Genomic DNA, 22,623 nt, shown 5'->3' on the forward strand with positions numbered 1-22,623 from the left:
GTGTGTGTGTGTGTGTGTGTGTGTGTGTGTGTGTGTGTGTGTGTGTGCGCGCGCACATACAAAGAGTCAGTCATATCTGACTCTTTGCAACCCCATGGACTGTAGCCTACCAGGCTCCTCTCTCTGTCCATGGGATTCTCCAGGCAAGAATACCGGATCAGGGTGCCATTCCCTTCTCCAGGCGATCTTGTGGTCTTAGGGATCAAACCCGCGTTTCTTGTGTTTCCTGCCTTAGCAGCAGAATCTTTACCACTAGTGCCACCTGGGAAGCCCCGGGCTTCTGTTTACCTTGTACTTACAATCCGTTTATTACCTATTCAGTCATTGTTTGTTTTAAATCTTTGGCCTTTAGAAATAGGTAAAAGAACAAATACAAAGAATAGTTACTCTTTTAATAAAATGGAAGAAAGCAATCATGTCACACTATAATTTTAAATGAATTTGTGTCTGATCAGAAGTTTGCCTAGGATGTTGTCATTTTGTACTGTAGGAGACCAAATGTGCTGTCCCAAAATAAGCCTCTTTGGCGTGAGGGTTATTTCAAGCTTATTATTTTGAGAAACAGTAGACACGGGAGAAGCTTTGAAAACAGAGTAGAAATAACCATTTTGTTTAGAAATTTATATTTGTAAAGGAAATCTCTGTTTATAAGAGTGTCTCCATTTCTGCACCAGGAAGAAAATGATGAGTTTAAATCACAAGAAAATCTTGTAAATGGAGAAAGCAGGGACATAAACTTGCATAACCTTGTACTTGCTTACATTACTTTTCCTAGTCACTTCACCACTGACCTCTACACCCATCTTTCTTTGTTTTTACCTGAAGATTATATTCAAGCCTAAATTCTAAACTACCTCTTTGAATTACTCAATTTCCTTTTGTATCTTCCATATATATGTGAGATATACAAGTTAACAAGTTTGTTTTTCTCCTACTGATCTGACTTTTGTTAGATCTCTTTTGTCCCAGGAGAATCCCAGGGACGGCAGAGCCTGGTGGGGCTGCCGTCTATGGGGTTGCACAGAGTCGGACACAACTGACGCGACTTAGCAGCAGCAGCAGCAGCAGCTGAGACCTTAGAAGGATAGAGGAAAAATTACTTTTCCTCCCCTACAGTATATACATAAAAAGCGCCATATAAATATTCAAAAATCTAGATTATTTGCCTTTTTATTTAAACACAAAACACTGGTCAGTTTTCTCAGAGTTTGTATAAAATTGTTAAATACAAGCTGTGATCCCTTTTATCTCAGTTAACTTGGTGTGGTGATCTAGTTATTAAATTTACAAATACAGAGCTGATAAGTGATGCCAGCAATAGAGACCTTTAGTAGTAACTAATCTGGAGTCTATTGCGTCTGGCATCTAAAAGATAAAAGGGGAAGAAAAAAATCACAAAGGAAGAACAAAAATTACTGATATGTTTTTAAAACTTGCTTTTAACTGAAACTTAAACCAACATGTGATCCATTTTGTAGGCATGTATCTTCTGATATAAAATGACTATTCCTTTTTCATCTTCTATGCTAAGAAAATGAAAAACTATAATTATATAGTTTAAAAACCTTTTAAAGTTAATTTAAGGGGGTGTTAGGATTTTTTAAAAATAACTATTAAAAATATAAACATGTAAAAGTATAAAAGCTAAAATATTGTTTAAAAGAATATTTTTAAAATTAATACATTGCCAAAATTCACCTTTCCTTCTATTTGACCTAGCTTGGGTTAGTACCTAGTGTTTGCCATTATTACTTGATGAAAGGAAGGCTAGAAACTCAATAAAAGAGAGTGCCATTCTAAAACAGCATTGTTAATCTTCCATTGTTGTTTTTGTTCGGTCATTAAGTCGTGTCTGTCTCTTTGTGACCCCATGAACTACAGCACCCTTTGCTTCCCTGTCCTACACTTATATACTCTGCATATAAGTTAAATAAGCAGGGTGACAATAGACAGCCTTGATGAACTCCTTTTCCTATCTGGAACCAGTCTGTTGTTGCATGTCCAGTTCTAACTGTTGCTTCCTCACCTGCATATAGGTTTCTCAAGAGGCAGGTCAGGTGGTCTGGTATTCCCATCTCTTTCAGAATTTTCCACAGTTTATTGTGATCCCCACAGTCAAAAGCTTTGGGATAGTCAATTAAGCAGAAACAGATGTTTTTCTGGAACTCACTTGCTTTTTCGATGATCCAGCGGATGTTGGCAATTTGATCTCTGGTTCCTCTGCTTTTCGAAAACCAGCTTGAACATCAGGAAGTTCACAGTTCACATATTGCTGAAGCCTGGCTTGGAGAATTTTGAGCATTACTTTACTAGCATGTGAGATGAGTGCAATTGTGCGGTAGTTTGAGCATTCTTTGGCATTGCCTTTCTTTGAGATTGGAATGAAAACTGAGCTTTTCCAGTCCTGTGGCCACTGCTGAGTTTTCCAGATTTGCTGGCATATTGAGTGCAGTACTTTTCACAGCATCATCTTTCAGGATTTGAAATAGTTCAACTGGAATTCCATCACCTCCACTAGCTTTGTTCATGGTGATGCTTTCTAAGACCCACTTGACTTCACATTCCAGGATGTCTGGCTCAAGGTGAGTGATCACACCATTGTGATTATCTGGGTCATAAAGATCTTTTTTTTGTACAGTTCTGTGTATTCTTGCTACCTCTTAATATCTTCTGCTTCTGTTAGGTCCATACCATTTCTGTCCTTTATTGAGCCCATCTTTGCATGAAATGTTCCCTTGGTGTCTCTAATTTTCTTGAAGAGAACTCTAGTCTTTCCCATTCTATTGTTTTCCTCTATTTCTTTGCATTGATCGCTGAGGAAGGCTTTCTTATCTCTTCTTGCTATTCTTTGGAACTCTGTCTGCATTCAGATGCTTATATCTTTCCTTTTCTCCTTTGCTTTTCGTTTCTCTTCTTTTCACAGCTATTTGTAAGGCCTCCCTAGACAGCCATTTTGTTTTTTTGCATTTCTTTTCCATGGGGGTGATCTTGATCCCTGTCTCCTGTAGAATGTCATGAACCTCTGTCCATAGTTCATCAGGCACTCTATCAGATCTAGTCCCTTAAATCTATTTCTCACTTCCACTGTATAATCATAAGGGATTTGATTTAGGTCATACCTGAATGGTCTAGTGGTTTTCTTCACTTTCTTCAATTTAAGTCTGAATTTGGCAATAAGGAGCTCATGATCTGAGCCACAGTCAGCTCCCTGTCTTGTTTTTGCTGACTGTATAGAGCTTCTCCATCTTTGGCTGCAAAGAATATAATCAATCTGATTTCAGTGTTGACCATCTGGTGATGTCCATGTGTAGAAGCCCATAGTTGACTATATATGCAGGAATTTATTTCTGGACTCACCATTCTGTTCGATTGGTCTGCTTTCCCCTGATAGGAGAAAATCTTCCCTAGTTGATGAGACTTCTGGAAAAGAGATTTATGACAATGAGTTTCTTTTGGAAGCTCTGTCTTCAGGCAGATAAGGGGGAATTCATAGAAAGCTTACCACTGCATTGGCTATTTTCCAAGTGCCTTCAGCTCAAAATAATCCTTAGAGCAGATAAGCTTATTCTGCTGTAAGATAAGCATATTCTGCCACTCTTCACTTTTTGTCTTGATTCTTTAAAAATCAATAATAAACCTTAATAGTTAACCAAGGTTCTTATCCCTGGTCCAGGAAGATGCCACATGCCTCGGAGCAACTAAGCCTGAGCACCGCAACTCCTGAAGCCTGCATGCCGTAGAGGCCATGCTCCAAAGTCAGTTAATTAATTGGAACCCATCTTTCCCATATTTTAGCCAAATGGTAGCATACTAAACATTAGACTCACGTTTATATCTTATAACTTTAGATATCCTATTTTCATACTTATTAAGCTTAACTATGTTGTTTAGGTTAAAAGTTGCTGTAGTTTAATGCTATATTTTCTGAAGCTTACCCTGTTTTTCAGAAATTGGTGATTGTCTCTGTTTTTCTCTATAAAACTAGTTTTGAAAAACAGCAGAGATCATTATACAAACTCCTAATAGATGTCAAATTCTTTTATCTAAAGATGCATACATAATTCCTGTTACGATATTTAGTAGGTTTCTCTGTAAGGTCTTTACTTGGAACCCTTAACACCTTTAAGAATGCCTCTTGAGCTGATGCCTGAGCCCTTACTGAGCTAGAAACTATGCTAATCTGTCCTTGATGAGGCTGCATTGATTATCTGAGATGAGGAAAATTCATAATGATCACTTCATTTATAGTGCTTATAGGAAGCTTTATTATTACTAATACTTCTTAACTTACTAATTTCTAAACTATATAGCTTCTCACTGCTTGTAACCTTATGTTCCCAATTCTTACAAAAGAATAAAAGGAATTTCATTGGAGTTCCTTTGTTTTAGATCAGAAAGTCAGAGATCTTTAATAATGAAGACATTTTTAATCTTATTATGTAACTGAACTCCTTTGTGCTTTATAATGTCACTAATGATCACTGAAAGATTTTTGATAGTGGTGCATTAATGTAGTACTTAATAAGATAACCAGTCTATATTAGCTTTTAGTTTTCAAATTATTTCAAATGAAAAGGAATGGCTATTAGTAAAATAAGAGGAATTAAGTTCTTTGTTGTTCAGAGAAGCTTCTTTTTTTAAATTTTTTTTTGTTTTTATTTTTCATTATTCTATAAATTACCTTTTTATAAAGAAATTACTTCAGTTACATATTTTATATAGGAGAAATTGCCGTTGCTCTCTCGTATTCATGCTTTAGACTACTTTTATATGGCAATACAGGGGTATACACCCACCCCCTATATCATACATGTCCATTGCCATGACATGGCTCATTATATACAGATGTATAATTGTAGGTGAAATTTTATTCCCTCTACCTCCCTACAAAATGTCAACTACAAAAATTGTAAACCACTTTAATCTTATTAGTCCATATACTAATATTATGCACATTTGTAACTTTTTATTTATATATACTCTACTTCATGTGTAAAAAGATTCAAGGCTACTTTGTGATGATGTTAAACCAAGATTAAGAGAGGCTTATGTTGTTATTTTTTTAACGAATTTAGTGTATAAACTTTTTGAAAGCCAATAGAGTAACATTTTTAAACAGTAAAGAAAAATGGTATAATTGAGATAAACTTAATTAAGAGCTTGACAAGTATATTTTGTATTTTAATAACTTACTAACTTGATGTATGATCCTCAGTATATCATCTTATTTCTCTTGCTGTTTCCTAATTTGTGAAGTGATCCCTCAGATTTTCAAATGATAAGGTGAACGATCAGAACAGGACTTACACACGTGAGAAGATAAAGCTGCAGAGAATGTAGAGTTCATCAGCAGGGCCCCAGGTACAGACCAGGTCCTACACTATTGGCCCGTGTGAGCGGGTGAATGGAGCGGGATTCCAACTCAGCTTCTGGAGGCAGAAGCACTCTTTTGTAAACTACCCAAAGGCAATGTCTTTTTCCAGTTTGCATAAAGGAGTCTTAATGTACTAGTTGCCCTGTTCACCAGTTTTAGGCTTCGTCTCAGTTGCCAGCACTGAGCAGTTGATAGCAACTGCCTGAATCCCTGCATGGTGTAAAAATCTATGGGGAAATCTATGGGTGGTGGATGGAGGTAGTAGAGGTGTGTATTTATTAATTACCCGTATTAAACTTTAATTGTTTAGAGTGTAAATGTGAATATTTTGTGTTTGTGGTGTTTGAAAGTGCAGGCTTAGGAATCAGACTGAGTAGCAACTCCTGGTTTTTACTTATCAGTCGTGACCTTGGCAACTTCCTTAATTCCTCTCAGCCTCTGTTCCTTATTTAAAAAGTGGAAATAATAATAGTTCTTGCCTCATGGCTTCCCTGGTGGCTCAATGATAAAGAATCCACCTGAAATGCAGGAGACTGCCTGCAACGATGTGAGTTTGATCCCTGACTTGGGAACATTCCCTGGAAAAGGAAATGGCAACCCACTGTGGTGTTCTCACCTGAGAAATCCCATGGACAGAGGAGCCTGGCAGGCTATAGTCTATGGAGTTGCAATAGTTGGACATGACTTGGCAACTAAACCACCACCACCACCTTTCCTTATAAGATTGTTGTAAGAATTGAGTGAATGTGTTTAAAGTACAGGCATGGCACTTGGAACATAGCAACTACTCAGTTAACATTAGCTTTCACTGTAGTGATTGTTGTTTGTAATAGTGAATACACTGCATAGTGTGTCTTATCCTAATGTCTGCTCAAGGGGAGGGAAAAATTTTTTTTTTTCCTTTACCCATTTTAGGTTCTTTGATTGGAACTCTTTAATTAGACTGGCCAAAGATGGAGTAACAAGAAAAAACAAACAGAAGTTTATTAACATGTGTACTGCACATGTACACGTGGGAGCGCACAGTGATGAGGAACTCAAAGGGATGGTTAGAATTTGGGTTTATATATCATCTTAGGCTAATCAGAGGAAAGGGATTTTGGCCTTCTGGATGTAGGAGGCAAGTTATGGGGAAGTGACCAGCAAAGTATGGTAAACAGGATTGCTTAGTAAGATTTGTTATGTAGATTTAAGTTAGAGCCTTCTCCATTGGGAAGAGTTAGTTGTTATGAGTTCTCCTTTCTCCGGAAAAGAAGACATCTTTACAAATGGAAATATCCTTTACAAGTGTAAGTTTTATTTACAAAATAAAAACTTGAACCCTGTTTTTAGTTTTTCCTGAATCTATTGGTCCTTAAAGTCCTTTAGCTCAGAATAATCCATATGCCAAAAAGGCATATTTTGAGTTGGCATATTCTAGTACTCTTCACTACTTATTCAGTCTTTCTCTTATCCATTGATTTCTTTTTGTTTGCATTGCCACTTTTCTCCTGGATAGTTGTAACAGCCTTCTATCCTGTCTTTTCACTCCCAGTTGAAATATAATAATAGATGGCCCTGAGTGTGTAAAATGTACAGCTTCAGTTGAGTTGAAGAGGAACAAGAGTATGGTTGAGTACTAGAGAATAGAAAATATTTTAATATCTCTTGTGGAATAATTGGCAGGGCATCTACAAGGATTGTTTTGTGACTCTGACATTAGTTTGAATTGAGTCCCCTCATTATAACTTCAGAATTTTCTGTAGTAGCATTCTACAACTACAGTTGGGAATAGAGAAAAGTTGTGTGTGCACTCAGTCGCTCAGTTGTGTCTGACTCTTTGTGACCTCGTGGACTGTAGCCCACTGGCTCCTCTGTCCATGGAATTTTCCAGGCAAGAATACTGGAGTGGGTTGTCATTTCCCACTCCGGGGGATCTTCCCAACCCAGGCTTCTGTATTGGCAGGCAGATTCTTTACCACTGCGCCACCTGGGAAGATAATGAAGGCTTAAAATATTAATCCTTGTGGTTATGTGGAACGTAAAGAGGACAAGGATTCTAGGAGAGTGAGATTGAAATGGCTGACCATGAGTTCTAGGATGTGATGTCAGGCACTTGAACTTAGATCCCAGAGAGTAATCTGAGAGCACAGGGAGATGATAAGGAATAAGAGCACAAACTGAGGATAAGCAATAGGTTCATCCAAGGAGGGGCAATAGATAAATACATTGTGCTGTGTTCATGCATATAAAATAATTCAAAGGATTTAATTTGAGCTAATTCAGAAAATGAAGATCATGACATCTGGTCCCATCACTTCATGGGAAATAAATGGGGAGACAGTGAAAACAGTGTCAGACTTTATTTTTGGGGGCTCCAAAATCACTGCAGATGGTGATTGCAGCCATGAAATTAAAAGACGCTTACTCCTTGGAAGAAAAGTTATGACCAACCTAGATAGCATATTCAAAAGCAGAGACATTACTTTGCTGACTAAGGTCTGTCTAGTCAAGGCTATGGTTTTCCCTGTGGTCATGTATGGATGTGAGAGTTGGACTATGAAGAAAGCTGAGCACCGAAGAATTGATGCTTTTGAACTGTGGTGTTGGAGAAGGCTCTTGAGAGTCCCTTGGATTGCAAGGAGATCCAACCAATCCATTCTGAAGGAGATCAAACCTGGGATTTCTTTGGAAGGAATGATGCTAAAGCTGGAAGTCCAGTACTTTGGCCACCTCATGCAAAGAGTTGACTCATTGGAAAAGACTCTGATGCTGGGAAGGATTGGGGGCAGGAGAAGAAGGGGACGACCGAGGATGAGATGGCTGGATGGCATCACGGACTCGATGGACATGAGTCTGAGTGAACTCCGGAGATGGTGATGGACAGGGAGGCCTGGCGTGCTGCGATTCATGGGGTCACAAAGAGTCGGACACGACTGAGTGACTGAACTGAACTGAACTGAACATGAAGTGAGAGTAGCAAGTTGCAGAGGAATATCATTTACGTGAGATTTTTAGAAACATATGAAACAATTGTATTTATTTCCAGATGTTACTTGTAAATCCCTGTGTGAGTATTTTATGCAAAATTATCACCAGCTTGTTTCTCTGGTCTCCCAACTCATAATAGATTAGAAAGAGCAGATTTTTAAAAATTACCCTCTTTGATGCAATAACTGACCTACTAGTGGAGATGGAAGAGACCTAGAACTACTAAATTTAACACAGAAAAGGATCAAAAAGCATATACATTTAGCTGAAATTAATGCAGATAAATGGTCTTATGTCTGAAGTACTCCTATTAAGGCAGCATTTGATAACTGATATTCATGATTAAGACTTTGCACTGTCAAAAATCAATTTCAATTTTATTTGATATACTGTTTTTACAAAGAGAGGAGAGTATGTGATTAAGATTTTCATGAAAATGTTTATGATGTTAACAAAAATATTTCAGAAACTAAAAGGGGTAAGTTTCATGTATTTGGCTGCTGCTACTGCTAAGTCACTTCAGTCATGTCCAACTCTGTGTGACCCCATAGACGGCAGCCCACCAGGCTCCCCCGTCCCTGGGGTTCTCCAGGCAAGAACACTGGAGTGGGTTTCCATTTCCTTCTCCAATGCATGAAAGTGAAAAGTGAAAGTGAAGTCTCTCAGTGGTGTCCGACTCTTAGCATGGACTGCAGCCTACCAGGCTCCTCCATCCATGGGATTTTCCAGGCAAGAGTACTGGAGTGGGGTGCTATTGCCTTCTCCCTTGTATTTGGAAAATTCTCTTAACGTGTGAAGACACTTCACGCTTGTTTGAACAGAGGTTTACAGTAGTGCAAAACGGAAGGTAACAGCTTAACAGATAAATGACTGTATATAATTACTGCTTGAGTTATATCAATATGCCTTTTTGGTTTCTTGACAGATTGTTTAACGAACAAAAGTGAAGAATTATCAAATAGCACAGTATACTTCCTCAACCAATTTAATCACACCTTGACCTGCTTTGAGAATAACCTTCAGGTATTTTTATATATGATACTTGAATTAAAATGCTGTTTTGTCCAAATGAATAATAATTCCAGTTTTTATAGCACTACTTGTTGATATTTATCTACACATACAGTGTAGCGGTAGACCTGGATTTCTGCTAAATCCTTCTATTACTAGCTCTTGGGCAAATCAACAAAACTTCAGTTTTTTAATTTGTAAGGTGGGAATAGTAAGATCTGCCCTGACTACCTTCCAGTGTTTTGTAGTCAGGATCCAATGAGTTAATGAGTATGAACATATTAACTGAAGCATGTGATTGTTTAATTGAAACACAATGTTGTTCTGTCTGACAATAATTTACTTTGACTTTGTTTATGCAATAATGTATTTTGCAGTTCAGTATGATTGTCTATAAGAAGCTTATTCTCTGCCTCAATGTTTGCTTAAATATATTTTACCTACTTTAAAAGACTCTGTTTAGTAACGTAACTTTGAGTTTTGAAGTATAATATAAAAGGTAGCCTTTAAGAAACCAAGTTATTGGGTTTTGTTTTCTCCACCTCTGACCTTTGAATGTTAGTATTAGAGTTTTCCTGGTGGTGGTAAAGGGCGAAACTGGAGTTCTGGTAAAGTCCTAGTTTTGAAACTTGCTTTTAATCAAGTAAGTAATCCACACAAATAGTTATAAACATGTTTAAGATATAGGTATGTATGATTTTCTCTTTAATAAATGTGATAACAGAATTATGAATTTCCCTGAGTATAGTAAAAAACATTTATTAGATGAACATACAGTAAATAAATATTTCCCAAAATATGTTCTGCAAGCATTTAATAGATAGTCCATAAAAAAGGTTTAGTGTTAATAAAGGTAAGAAATGCTTTACTACAGGACTGCAGAGCTTCAGTGGACAAATGTACATTATGTAAAACTTCGAATGGTAATTAGTGTACACAGCATTTACCAAACCTATTTGGGAGCTCTTTGGTTTTAGAAACCAAACAACACTAGTTCTGATACATGTACTTTAGGGAAGCTGGCATTTTTCCTGGGATGTTGGTTGCAAATATTTTTATCCTGGTTTGTTGTTTGTCTTTTTATCATGCTTCTCTTTTTGTTGTGAAGAAAATTTAAATTTTCATGTCATTAGATTTACCAAAATTAATGAGTTAAGGATTTTGCGTCACACTAGAAGGCCTTTTCCCACTTTGAGATAATTTAAAAATTTTCTCCTATGATTTCTTCTAGGACCTTCAGGATTTTGTTTTATATATTTAAGCATCATTTATCTATTTGAAATTTATTTCAGTGTAAGATGTGAGGCTTAGGGGCTTCCCTGGTGGCTCAAAGGTAAAGAATCCACCTGCCAATGCTGGAGATGAGGGTTCGATCCCTGGATCAGGACGATGCCCTGGAGAAGGAAATGGCAACCCACTTCAGTATTCTTGCCTAGGAAATTCCATGGACAGAGGAGCCTAGTGGGCTATATCCATGAGGTCATAAAGAGCTGGACATGACTTAGTGATTGAGCACACACACATGTGAGCCTTAGCTCCAACTTTTTATTCTGATGGCTTCTTGACTGTCAAAACAGGATTTACTAAATAAATCCATGAAATGAATTTTAGAACCAAGTTAAAAAAATCAATCATTTTGATATTTTATTTAATTACATTACATTTTAGATTTATCATTTGGGAAAAATTGACATGATATTGAGCTCTTCTATCTAGAAGTACAGTATATTCAATATTTTTTTATTAAAATAGACAATACAAAATTTACCACATTACAGTTTTTTAAGTGTAAAGTTAAAAATTGGCATTAAAGTACACTCACATTGTTGTACAACTCCACCACCATCCATCTCCAGAATGTTTTCATCTTCTCAAACTGAAACTCGGTACATATTAAGCAATAACTCCCCATCTCCTCCTTCTCTAGCCTTTGGCAGCCACCACTATTCTTTATTTTTTAATTTTCTCTAGCACAGTTTTATTTATTTAAATTTCATACAGGCCTTATAGTGGTTCTTAACTTTATTTCAAGGTTGTTTTTAAGAAATATTTATTTGGCTGTGGCGTGTCTTAGTTGTGTCATGGCTATCTTTTGTTGTGGCACACGGACTCTCTAGTTGTGGCATACAAGCTCCAGAGCATGCAGACTCAGTGGTTGTGGTGCACAGGCTTAGTTGTTCTGTGGCATGTGGCATCCTGGTTCCCTGATCAGGAGTCAAACCCGCATCCCCGACATTGCAAGGCACACTGCCAACCACTGGACCACTGGAAAAGTCCCTTTTCCAAGGTATTATTACGTAGTGTTTGGTGCCTTTGGGAGCTGTATCTTTTCTTCCCCCACTACAGATTTTAACTAGCTATTTAAAAATGTTTTATTTTGGAATGATTTTAGATTTTTATAAAAGTTACAAAGGTAATACAGAGAATTCCTGTATACCCTTGACCCAGTTTCTTCTAATGTTCACCTTATATTACCATGGTACATTAGTCATAAATAAGAAATGAACATTGGTACATAACTCTTAACTAAATGCCAGACTTCATTCTGATTTCACCAGTTTTCCTACCAATTTCCTTTTTCTGTTTCAGGACTCATTCCAGGATAATGCATTGCATTTAGTAATGGTTACTCCTTAAAATTTCTATCATATATGTAGCTACATTTCCTTTCTTACTTTAAATGCTCTACTTATGAGACCTTTTTTCCCTTGAATTTTATTTAGGTTTGTTGAAGGTATGTTTGTATTGATCTTTTTGAAAACCCACAATTGTCTTTATCAGTTTCTATTTTATTTTTCTTAATGTGTTGATTTATGCTTTTGCACTGATTAATTCCTCCTATATTCCTTGGGTTTTGTCATTTTTCTCATTCCTTGAATTGAATGGTTGATTGGTTTATTTATTATCTGGGAGAGGTATGAGCTGGAGCTGTAGATTTAAGTCATCAGGTACAGATAGTATCAAGCTTGGAGACTTGGATGTGAGTGTAGATAGAGGTGATAAAGAGGTCTGAGTTCTGGGCAATGCTAGTGTTTTATAGGGTGTGTGTGTGTCGGGGGGGGTGGGTAGGTGGGCAACACCAGTGTTATATGGGGTGTGTCTTTGCGTGTGCATGTGTGTGTGTGTGTGTGTTACAGAGGGGAGGGGAACTAGCTAAAGAGATAGGTGGTAGCAGTGAAGTTGATGGTATTGGCTGTGGCTATGGCTTCTGGCTCAACAATGAGGCAGGGATGTGGGTTTAAGTTCCAGACCAAATCCATCTTATGTCAGTATGTATTTACAGGTAGCTTTTCTGGGAGGCTGGACTGTCTTGGTGGGTGTGGAGACTGCTTTTTGTGGATGGCCTTGCAGGCAGGATGGGGCTATTTTGCCAGCCCCTCGCATCTCTAGAGGACAGTGGGTGATTGCAGGGGCTAGAGGGTCACAAGAGACTGTGGTGCCAGCTAGTTTCCCTGGGAATGGTGTGATAGCTGTTGTACAGCCTTCCCATGAGGAGATATGCATGGCATGCCTTTATAATTTACAGTGCTCTTCAGGGGCCTGGGTTTACTGTCTGTTCTTGAGTCTCTTCAGAAAAGAAACCAGGAGACAGGCACATGCTGAAATCATCATCTTCCGAGAATCCTACTTCCTCATTTGTTTCAAATATCACAGGGCTTTTTATTTTTTGGCCATGCCACTATTTGGGTTGGGAAGATCCCCTGAAAGACGGCATGCAACCCTCTCCAATGTTCTTGCCTAGAGAATCCCATGGATGGAGAAGCCTGGCAGATAACAGTCCATGGGGTTGCAAAGAATTAGACATGACTGAGTGACTAAACACAGCAGCACACACATGCCACCATTTAGTCAGTCAGTCTTTATTTGATGGAGAGTTTTGTTTGGTTCAGTATTTTACTGTTACAAACAAGGACAGTCCTTTTGGGGTATCAGTTCAGTTCAGTTCAGTTACTCAGTCATGTCTGACTCTTTGTGACCCAATGGACTGCAGCATGCCAGGCTTCCCTGTCCATCACCAACTCCTGGAGCTTGCTCAGACTCATGTCCATTGAGCCGGTGATGCCATCCAACCATCTCATCCTCTGTTGTCCCCTTCTCCTCCTGCCCTCAATCTTTCCCAGCATTAGGTCTTTTCCAATGAGTTACTTCTTCCCATCAGGTGGCCAGAGTATTGGAGTTTCAGCTTCAGCATCAGCCCTTCCAATGTATATTCAGCACTGATTTCCTTTAGGATGGACTGGTTGGATCTCCTTGCAGTCCAAGAACTCTCAAGAGTCTTCTCCAACACCACAGTTCAAAAGGATTAATTCTTCAGTGCTCAGCTTTCTTTATAGTCCAACTCTCACATCCATACATGATTACTGGAAAAACCATAGCTTTGATCAAATGGACCTTTGTTGGCAAAATAATAGTGTCTCTGCTTTTTAATAATGCTGTCTAGGTTTGTCATAGCTTTTCTTCCAAGGAGTAAGCATCTTTTAATTTCATGGCTGCAGTCACCATCTGAGTGATTTTGGAGCCCAAGAAAATAAAGTCTCGTACTGTTTCCACTGTTTCCCCGTCTATTTGCCATGAAATAATGGGACTAGATGCCATGGTCTTCATTTTTTGAATGTTGAGTTTTAAGCCAGCTTTTTCACTTTCATCAAGAGGCTCTTTAGTTCCTAGTCACTTTCTGCCATAAGGTCATCTGCGTATTGAGGTTCTTGATATTTCTCCTGGCAGTCTTGATTCTGGCTTTGTGCTTCATCCAGCCCTCCATTTTGCATGATGTACTCTGCATATAGGTTAAGTAAGCAGGGTGACAATATACAGCCTTGACGTACTCCTTTCCCAATTTGGAACCAGTGTGTTGTTCCATGTCCAGTTCTAACTGTTGCTTCTTGACCTGCATTCAGATTTCGCCCTTGATCCCCAGACTGGCTGGAGCCAGAGGTCTCCAACTCTGCTCTCCTGGCCCCATGTGTCTTTCCGAGGTCCGAGCTGTCCTCTTCCCCCACTTCTTTGGAGGACTGCCTGTCTGGTTTGTGGTCAGCTGCCTCTGCCCAGCACTCGAGCTCAGATAAGCTGCATTTCCCTCTTTTGGAGTTACTCAAAGCAAAGAAAGACCCATGGACAGATGGACATGACAGCCACAAGGTCCTCAGAGGAGGGCATGCTGGCTTTGGGGTCAGTCATTGTTCTACTTGCCCTTGGTAGGGCTGGTGGTATTATCCATATTTATCTGTCTGGTAAATTCCTAGAAGTGAAATTATGTCAAAAGATATGTACATTTTAAGTTTTAATATAAATGACAAAATTATACTCCTCTGCCAAGGCATTAGGCTCAATTTTTGATTGAACATATTTAGCTAAATGTACGTTCTATGAAAAACAGGCAATGGGCTATTTCTTGTGGCAGAACCAAACAGAGACTGAGTTTCTCTGTCGGATGGTGAGGGTAATGTTGTAGAGGCTCCATCAGCTTGATTTCTTTAACTTTTTTCTTTTTTCTTTCATTCCAGTAGTCAGTTAATGTTATTTCTTCAGGCTCCAAGGTAAAGAATAAATGGAATAGAAAGCAAAAGTGTGAACTGTTTAGCAAACTTGTTCTTGAAATAATAAGTGTTAGTACTAGAAGTGGAAAAGATTAAAATCCACTAACATTATGTCTTATACCCATTACCTTCATTTCAGGTTATACAGTTCATTGGTATTAGTCCCTTTTTTTGACCAGAAAGGCCTGGATTGTAAGCCTTGGGGTAAAGATGGTTGAGGAAGGAATGTAGTTTAGGTGCCTTTTCCTTATTCATCAATAAAGTCTTTGTCTCAATAAGGTAGACTTCAGTGTTCAAGTTCAGTACAGGCAGGAGCATACTTTATTTGGTGACAGTAGGATAGATAAGGGCAGATGTATAAATGACAAGATAACTTAGGAAATTTTGGGTATGTAGGTATCATTAATTTGGTGTATGAGCTAGTGTTGTTCTCAGTTAACAGTGGCTAGTGCTGTCGTTTTCAAAATTCAGGGGCAACTAGAAAGTGCCAAACATTTTGCTATGTGTTATACATCAGTCTTTATTCCTTGGGACCTATAATACAGGTAAGGGTATCCCTACTTTATAGGTGATAAAACCAAGGCTCACAGTGGTTTAGCAGCCTTCCCCACATCACAGCTCAGCACTTTAATGCACTCTATTATTTCTTCTAGGAAATGTAATTAAAATTCAATATTTAGTGTGTGTATTACATGGGTAACGTGTATCACATGTGCCTTTGACATTTTAGGGGAGCACACACAGTCTTCAGTTAAGAAATTACTCGGAAGTATGCAAAAACTGTCATGAAGCATATAAAACTCTGAGTAGTCTGTATAGTGAAATGCAAAAAATAAATGAACGTGAAAGTAAGGCTGAATTTGGAACACATTTATGCATTGACGTGGAGGATGCAGTAAGTACTTTGTATATGTTTTGCAGTGTTGAATATGCCTTCTGTGTTATTATTAGAATCTGCATATGCTGTCTTCAACCAGAAATAACTAGTTGCTAAGTAGTAAGTTTTAGAATATCCTGATATGTAAAGCTAAAAATGGAAATTAATCAGATACTTCATCAGCAAGTTGATAATTTAGTATATTTGGTTCTTTATATTAAAGTATAGTTGACTTACAATATTATATTAGTTTCAAGTATACATCATAATGATTTAATATTTTTATTGATTATACTCCATTTATACATTTTGTTTTTTAAATTTGATGATGAGTGTCATTTTCAGAGGTATGGGTATTGTTAAATGTTTGCATTTTAGTTTCTTGTGCACTTGTTACTAATTCAGAAAGTCTCTAGGTTTTGTTGTTGCCATGTTTTTGAAGCCATTCCTCAATTACTTCCTATGACTGAGCGACTTCACTTTCACTTTTCACTTCCATGCATTGGAGAAGGAGATGGCAACCCACTCCAGTATTCTTGCCTAGAGAATCCCAGGGGCGGCGGAGCCTGGTGGGCTGCCATCTATGGGGTCGCAAAGAGTCGGACACGACTGAAGTGACTTAGCAGCAGCTCTTACTGTATTTCTTTGTACCTATTACCATCTGAAAAGTTTTGTTTCCTTATTTGTAGTCTTTCTCTCCTTACTAAAAAATATAAGCCTGAGGAGGACAAGGACTTCGTGTCGTTTTTTGTTCACCGTTTAGTTTTCTAGAATAGCACCTGGCAAATAGCAGGCCTTTAGTAACGTATAGGTTGAATGAATGAACAAAAACTCTTCTCCATTGAATAGCCTGCCTTTACATGGGGTACCACTAGATGGCGATCATGCCTTTTTATGGGAATGTGATGCATGATTATTGAAATGTTAGAAGAAATTGAAAAATTATTGGCAAAAAGCAGATAATTTGTGGTCAAAATTGGTAAACATAATGTTTGAAAATGATGAGTGTGAATTATAGCACCTTGAGATGCACATAGTCTATCAGTAATATTTAGAATGGTAAAAAGCACTTAATATGGATGTACCGTGGGGATTTTTGTTTGTTACTGCTGTTCCTGATGTTTAGAATAGTCAATACTTGGCTTTCTAGTAGGTTCCAAGTAAATAATAAATATCTTTTTAAAATAACATAAAAGAATGTTTATATTTTTAAAAGACTTTTTATATTCCTTTAAAAGAATTTAAAATAAAACTTATCCTCCAATAAAAAAGAATAATAGTCTTTAATTATTTTAATAAAGAAGAAAAATGAATATTGGTTCTATGAAATAAGTTGAATTACAGAAGAAATCAACATGACCAAGCTATTTTAGAACATTCATCTTGAAATAAGCAAAAATTACAACAAACTTACAAAGGCACCATTTGTAAACTCAATTAAACAAAATTGAGGCAGGAACAGTTTTCTACATTAAATTTGACAGTTTCCTTATATCATTTAGCCTGTTTGACAGAAATCATGAGCTCAACAAATGCGAGGTACAGCAGCCCCTAAGTGTATGTAAAACATGCTGCTAAATAAGATGTTAATCTTGTCTAATAAGGACTTCGCAGGTGGCACTAGTGGTATAGAACCCAGCTCCCAGTGAAAGGAATCGATACCAGTTCAGTCCTGGGTCTGGAAGATCCCTGGAGGAGGGCATGGCAAGCCACGCCAGTATTCTTGCCTGGAGAATCCCCATGGTCAGAGGAGCCCGGCGGGCTACAGTCCACAGGGCCACCAAGAGTCTGATGTGACTGAAGGGGCTTAGCACACACTGTCTTAATGAAGTGTCTGTGGCTCATTAGATAGCACCTACTTAAGAAACTACTTGCCATGAGTATGAATCTTTCGTAATATATTAAATAAGAGATTGAGCATTTCATAGATAGCATCTCTTGAAGAGAAGTCTTATAAAAAAAAGAGATGCCTTATAAAGTTGATATTTTTATTTCCATTCTAAAAATATTGCAACAAGCTCAGTGAGATTACATAGATAACATATGAAAAAAATATTTTGTTTTTGTGACACTTCCTCCCCAGCTTTATTGAGGTATATTTGACAAATAAAATTGTTATATATTTAAAGTATACAACATGATGATTTGATACACACTGTGAAAGAATTCCCAGAGTCAAGTTAACATTTATCACCTGACATAGCTACCCTTTTAAATATTTTTTAATGAATGAAGCAGTCTAACTATATTTCTATTGATGCAAGTTCTTCTGTGTTTGAAGTCTGTGAAAGGCTGAAATTCTTTGGACAGTATTATGAATTTTGAATATGAGATTTTTGTATGAGTATATATTTATACAATGACTAATTGTGAACCAGCTTATTTCCCTACAAAAAGAAATTGTCCTCAACTGTTAATAATTTTTTAGGGACGTATATTTAGTCTAAATTCTGGGTTCTTGTTATTAACAAAATAATTATATGAATTTGAAGACAAATGAAAAACAGAGTAACAGTATTTGTTATTGTTTCAGATGAATATTACTCGCAAACTTTGGAGTCGAACTTTCAACTGTTCAGTCCCTTGCAGTGACACAGTGCCTGTAATCGCTGTTTCTGTGTTCATTCTCTTTCTACCTGTTGTCTTCTACCTTAGTAGTTTTCTTCACTCAGAGCAAAAGAAACGCAAACTCATCCTACGTAAGTTTCTTTTTACGATTATTCTTTTATTTAGATAAAAACCTGTATTTTTTTAAAAAAATGTAAGGCTGCTTTAGCAATGATATATACTCTTGAGAGCTCAAGGTATATTAGCTTGAAACATCTGTCTTCTTCAAATTTTTACAACTCTGTTCACTAATGGAAGAGATGTGTAAGTTTATAAGTGAGTTTATAATCAAACTTTAATATACAGTATCTTTCAGAAGCTTTAGTTGAGAAAGCTAGATTCCCTGGAATAAAGTTGACAACAACAGAGCAATAGCAGCAAAGGCTTTGCAAACCTGAAATAGCCATAATACGTAAATAAATAGTTTTAGGCCCATTTGCAGAACTACCCATGGCAGAACCACCAGACAAACATCAGTTAGGGAGAAACTGTAGCTTGCACAGAGACAGTTTGTTTATGAACAAATTGGAATTGTAGTTGTAAGAAAGTTATTTGACATATGGCATATACTCAGTATGTATTAATTCCTTTCCTTTCTCCCGATCAAATAGGGCAGAGCAGAAAAAGCACTAACTAGAAGGTTTCAACCAGCCAAAGAAAAGTGACTTCCAAGTCTCATATGTTTCTTCTGTATTATCAGAATGAAAATATGGGCTTAACCCTGAGTAGTTTTAGTATTTCTAAAAGAGGATATTTTCTGGAGAAAAACATCAGGCTTTTTTTCTCTCAAATATTATTCCTAGTCTAGGAACCTATGATATAAAATTTTTTCCCCTGTAAATCTTTTTCTGGCATTTTATCTAACTTTACTTCTAAAAAAGACTACTTGTAGATCAGTTTGCACAATGCAAAGAGTCTTTATCATGGGTGTATTTAGTAAAGTATTTTGAAGATTGTCAGAATTCTGTGTATATGTCATAACTCCATCTTAAAACATTTATTTAGAATAATAACAAAACATTGCAGGGACCTCACTGTTGAGAAACTATTTTTCAGGGCTTCGTGTACCTTTAAAGTTTAGCATTGTATTTGCTTTGCAAATCTATTTAACACTGCAGGAGACACATACTACTTCTGATCAGTTTCTTTGTTTGATTGGATTAAAGATTTACTGAGCATGGCCCCTGTCAGAACAAGGCCCAGTTTCCCTCTCCGTCAGTCTCTCCCATCAGGAAGCTTCCATAAGCCTCTTATCCTTATCCATCAGAGGGTAGACAGAATGGAAACCACAATCACAGAACTCTAATCAAACTGATCACATGGACCACAGCCTTGTCTAACTCAATGAAACTATGAGCCATGCCATGTAGGGCCACCCAAGATGGACGGATCATGGTGGAGAGTTCCGACAAAACGTGGTCCACTGGAGAAGGGAATGGCAAACCACTTCAGTATTCTTGCCTTGAGAACCCCGCGAACAGTGTGAAAAGGCAAAAAGATAGGACACTAAAAGATGAACTCCACAGGTTGGTAGGTACCCAGTATGCTACTGGAGATCAGTGGAAAAATAACTCCAGAAAGAATGAAGACACAGAGCCAAAGCAAAAACAACACCCAGTTGTGGATGTGACTGGTGATAGAAGTAAAGTCCAATGCTGTAAAGAACAATATTGCGCAGGAACCCGGAATGTTAGGCCCATGAATCAAGGCAAATTGGAAGTGGTCAAACAGGAGATGGCAAGAGTGAACATCTACATTTTAGGAATCAGTGAACCAAAATGGATTGGAATAGGTGAATTTAACTCAGATGACCATCACATCTACTACTGTGGGCAAAAATCCCTTAGAAGAAATGGAGTAGCCCTCATTGTCAACAAAAGAGTCTGAAATACAGTACTTGGATCCACTCTCAAAAACGACAGAATGATCTCTATTCATTTCCAAGGGAAACCATTCAGTATCACAGTAATCCAAACCTATGCCCCAACCAGTAATGCTGAAGAAGCTTAACTTGAACGATTCTATGAAGACCTTTAAGACTTTCTAGAACTAACACCCAAAGAAGATATCCTTTTCATTATAGGGGCTGCTGATCTCCAGTAGCATCCTGGGCACCTACCGACCTGTGGAGTTCATCTTTTAGTGTCCTATCTTTTTGCCTTTTCACACTGTTCTTGGGGTTCTCAAGGCAAGAATACTGAAGTGGTTTGCCATTCCCTTCTCCAGTGGACCACGTTTTGTTGGAACTCTCCACCATGACCCGTCCATCTTGGGTGGCCCTAGTCGTGTCCAACTCTGCGACCCCATGGATGGCAGCCCACCAGGCTCCCCTGTCCCTAGGATTCTCCAGGCAAGAACACTGGAGTGGATTGCCATTTCCTTCTCCAGTGCATGAAAGTGAAAAGTGAAAGTGAAGTCACTCAGTCGTGTCCGACTCTTGGCGATCCCATGGACTGCAGCCTAACAGACTCCTCCATCCATGGGATTTTCCAGGCAAGAGTACTGGAGTGGGGTGACATTGGCTTCTCCATCATTATAGGGGACTGGAATGCAAAGTAGGAAGTCAGGAGATGCTTGGAGTAACAGGCAAATTTGGCCTTGGAGTACGGAATGAAGCAGGGCAAAGGCTAACAGGGTTTTGCCAAGAGAACTCACTGGTCATGGCAAACACCCTCTTCCAACAACAAAAGAGAAGACTGTACACATGGACATCACTAGATGGTCAACACCAAAATCAGATTAATTATATTCTTTGCAGCCAAAGATGGAGAAGCTCTATACAGTAAGCAAAAACAAGACAGGGAGCTGACTGTAGCTCAGATCATGAACTCCTTATTGCCAAATTCAGACTTAAATTGAAGAAAGTAGGGAAAACCACTAGACCACTCAGGAATGACCTAAATCAAATCCCTTACAATTATACAACGGAAGTGATAAACAGACTCAAGCAATTAGATCTCATAGGCAGAATGCCTGAAGAACTGTGGTTGGAGGTTCATGACATTGTACAGGAGGCAGTGATTAAGACCATCCCTAAGAAAAAAGAAATGCAAAAAGGCAAAATGGCTGTCTGAGGAGGTCTTAAAAATAGCTGTGAAAAGAAGAGAAGCTGAAGGCAAAGGAGAAAAGGAAAGACATATCCATTTGAATACAGAGTTCCGAAGAATAGCAAGGAGAAATAAGGAAGACTTGCTCAGTGATCAGTGCAAAGAAATAGAGGAAAACAATAGAATGGGAAAGACTAGAGATCTCTTCAAGAAAATTAGAGATACCAAGGGAACATTTCATGCAAAGATGGGCTCAATAAAGGACAGAAATGGTATGGACCTAACAGAAGCAGAAGATATTAAGAAGAGGTGGCAAGAATATACAGAACTATACAGAAAAGATCTTCATGACCCAGATAACCATGATGGTGTGATCACTCACCTAGAGCCAGACATCCTGGAATGTGAGAAGTCAAGTGGGCCTTAGGAAACATCACTACGAACAAAGCTAGTGGAGGTGATGGAATTCCAGCTGAGCTATTTCAAATCCTGAAAGATGATGCTGTGAAAGTGCTGCAACTCAATATGCCAGCAGATTTGGAAAACTCAGCAGTGGCTACAGGACTGGAAAAGGTCAGTTTTCATTCCAATCCCAAAGAAAGGCAATGCCAAAGAATGCTCAAACTACCACACAATTGCACTCATCTCACACGCTAGCAAAGTAATGCTCAAAATTCTTCAAGCTTGGCTTCAGCAATATGTGAACTGTGAACTTCCAGGTGTTCAATCTGGATTTAGAAAAGGCAGAGGAACCAGAGATCAGTCAAATTGCCAGCATCCGTTGGATCATCAAAAAAGCAAGAGAGTTCCAGAAGAACATCTATTTCTGCTTTACTGACTATGCCAAAGCCTTTGACTGTATGGATCACAACAAACTGTGGAAAATTCTTCAAGAGATAGGAATACCTGACCACCTGACCTGGCTCCTCAGAAATTGTAGGCAGGTCAAGAAACAACAGCTAGAACTGGACATGGAACAACAGACTGGTTCCAAATCGGGAAAGGAGTACGTCAAGGCTGTCTGTTGTCACCCTGCTTATTTAACTTATATGCAGAGTACATCATGTGAAATGCCAGGCTAAATGAAGCACTGGAATCAAAATTGCTGGGAGAAATATCAGTAACCTCAGATATGCAGATGACACCACCCTTATGGCAGAAAGCAAAGAGGAACTAAAGAGCCTCTTGGTGACAGTGAAA

The 22,623-nt window shown here is 38.1% G+C and overlaps 1 protein-coding gene across 1 annotated transcript in view; it reads left to right on the top strand.

Moving 5' to 3' along the window:
- Window positions 1-22,623, top strand: part of OSTM1 (osteoclastogenesis associated transmembrane protein 1) — a 40,443-nt gene that overhangs the window by 12,272 nt on the left and 5,548 nt on the right. The window contains exons 3-5 of the mRNA XM_040238570.1: window positions 9,270-9,367; window positions 15,623-15,787; window positions 18,303-18,468. Of these exons, the coding sequence (XP_040094504.1) occupies window positions 9,270-9,367; window positions 15,623-15,787; window positions 18,303-18,468 (429 nt within the window). The remainder of the gene's footprint in view (window positions 1-9,269; window positions 9,368-15,622; window positions 15,788-18,302; window positions 18,469-22,623) is intronic.

This window comes from Oryx dammah, unplaced genomic scaffold (genome assembly GCF_014754425.2).
Source record: "Oryx dammah isolate SB20612 unplaced genomic scaffold, SCBI_Odam_1.1 HiC_scaffold_4, whole genome shotgun sequence".
Lineage (NCBI taxonomy): Eukaryota > Metazoa > Chordata > Mammalia > Artiodactyla > Bovidae > Oryx > Oryx dammah.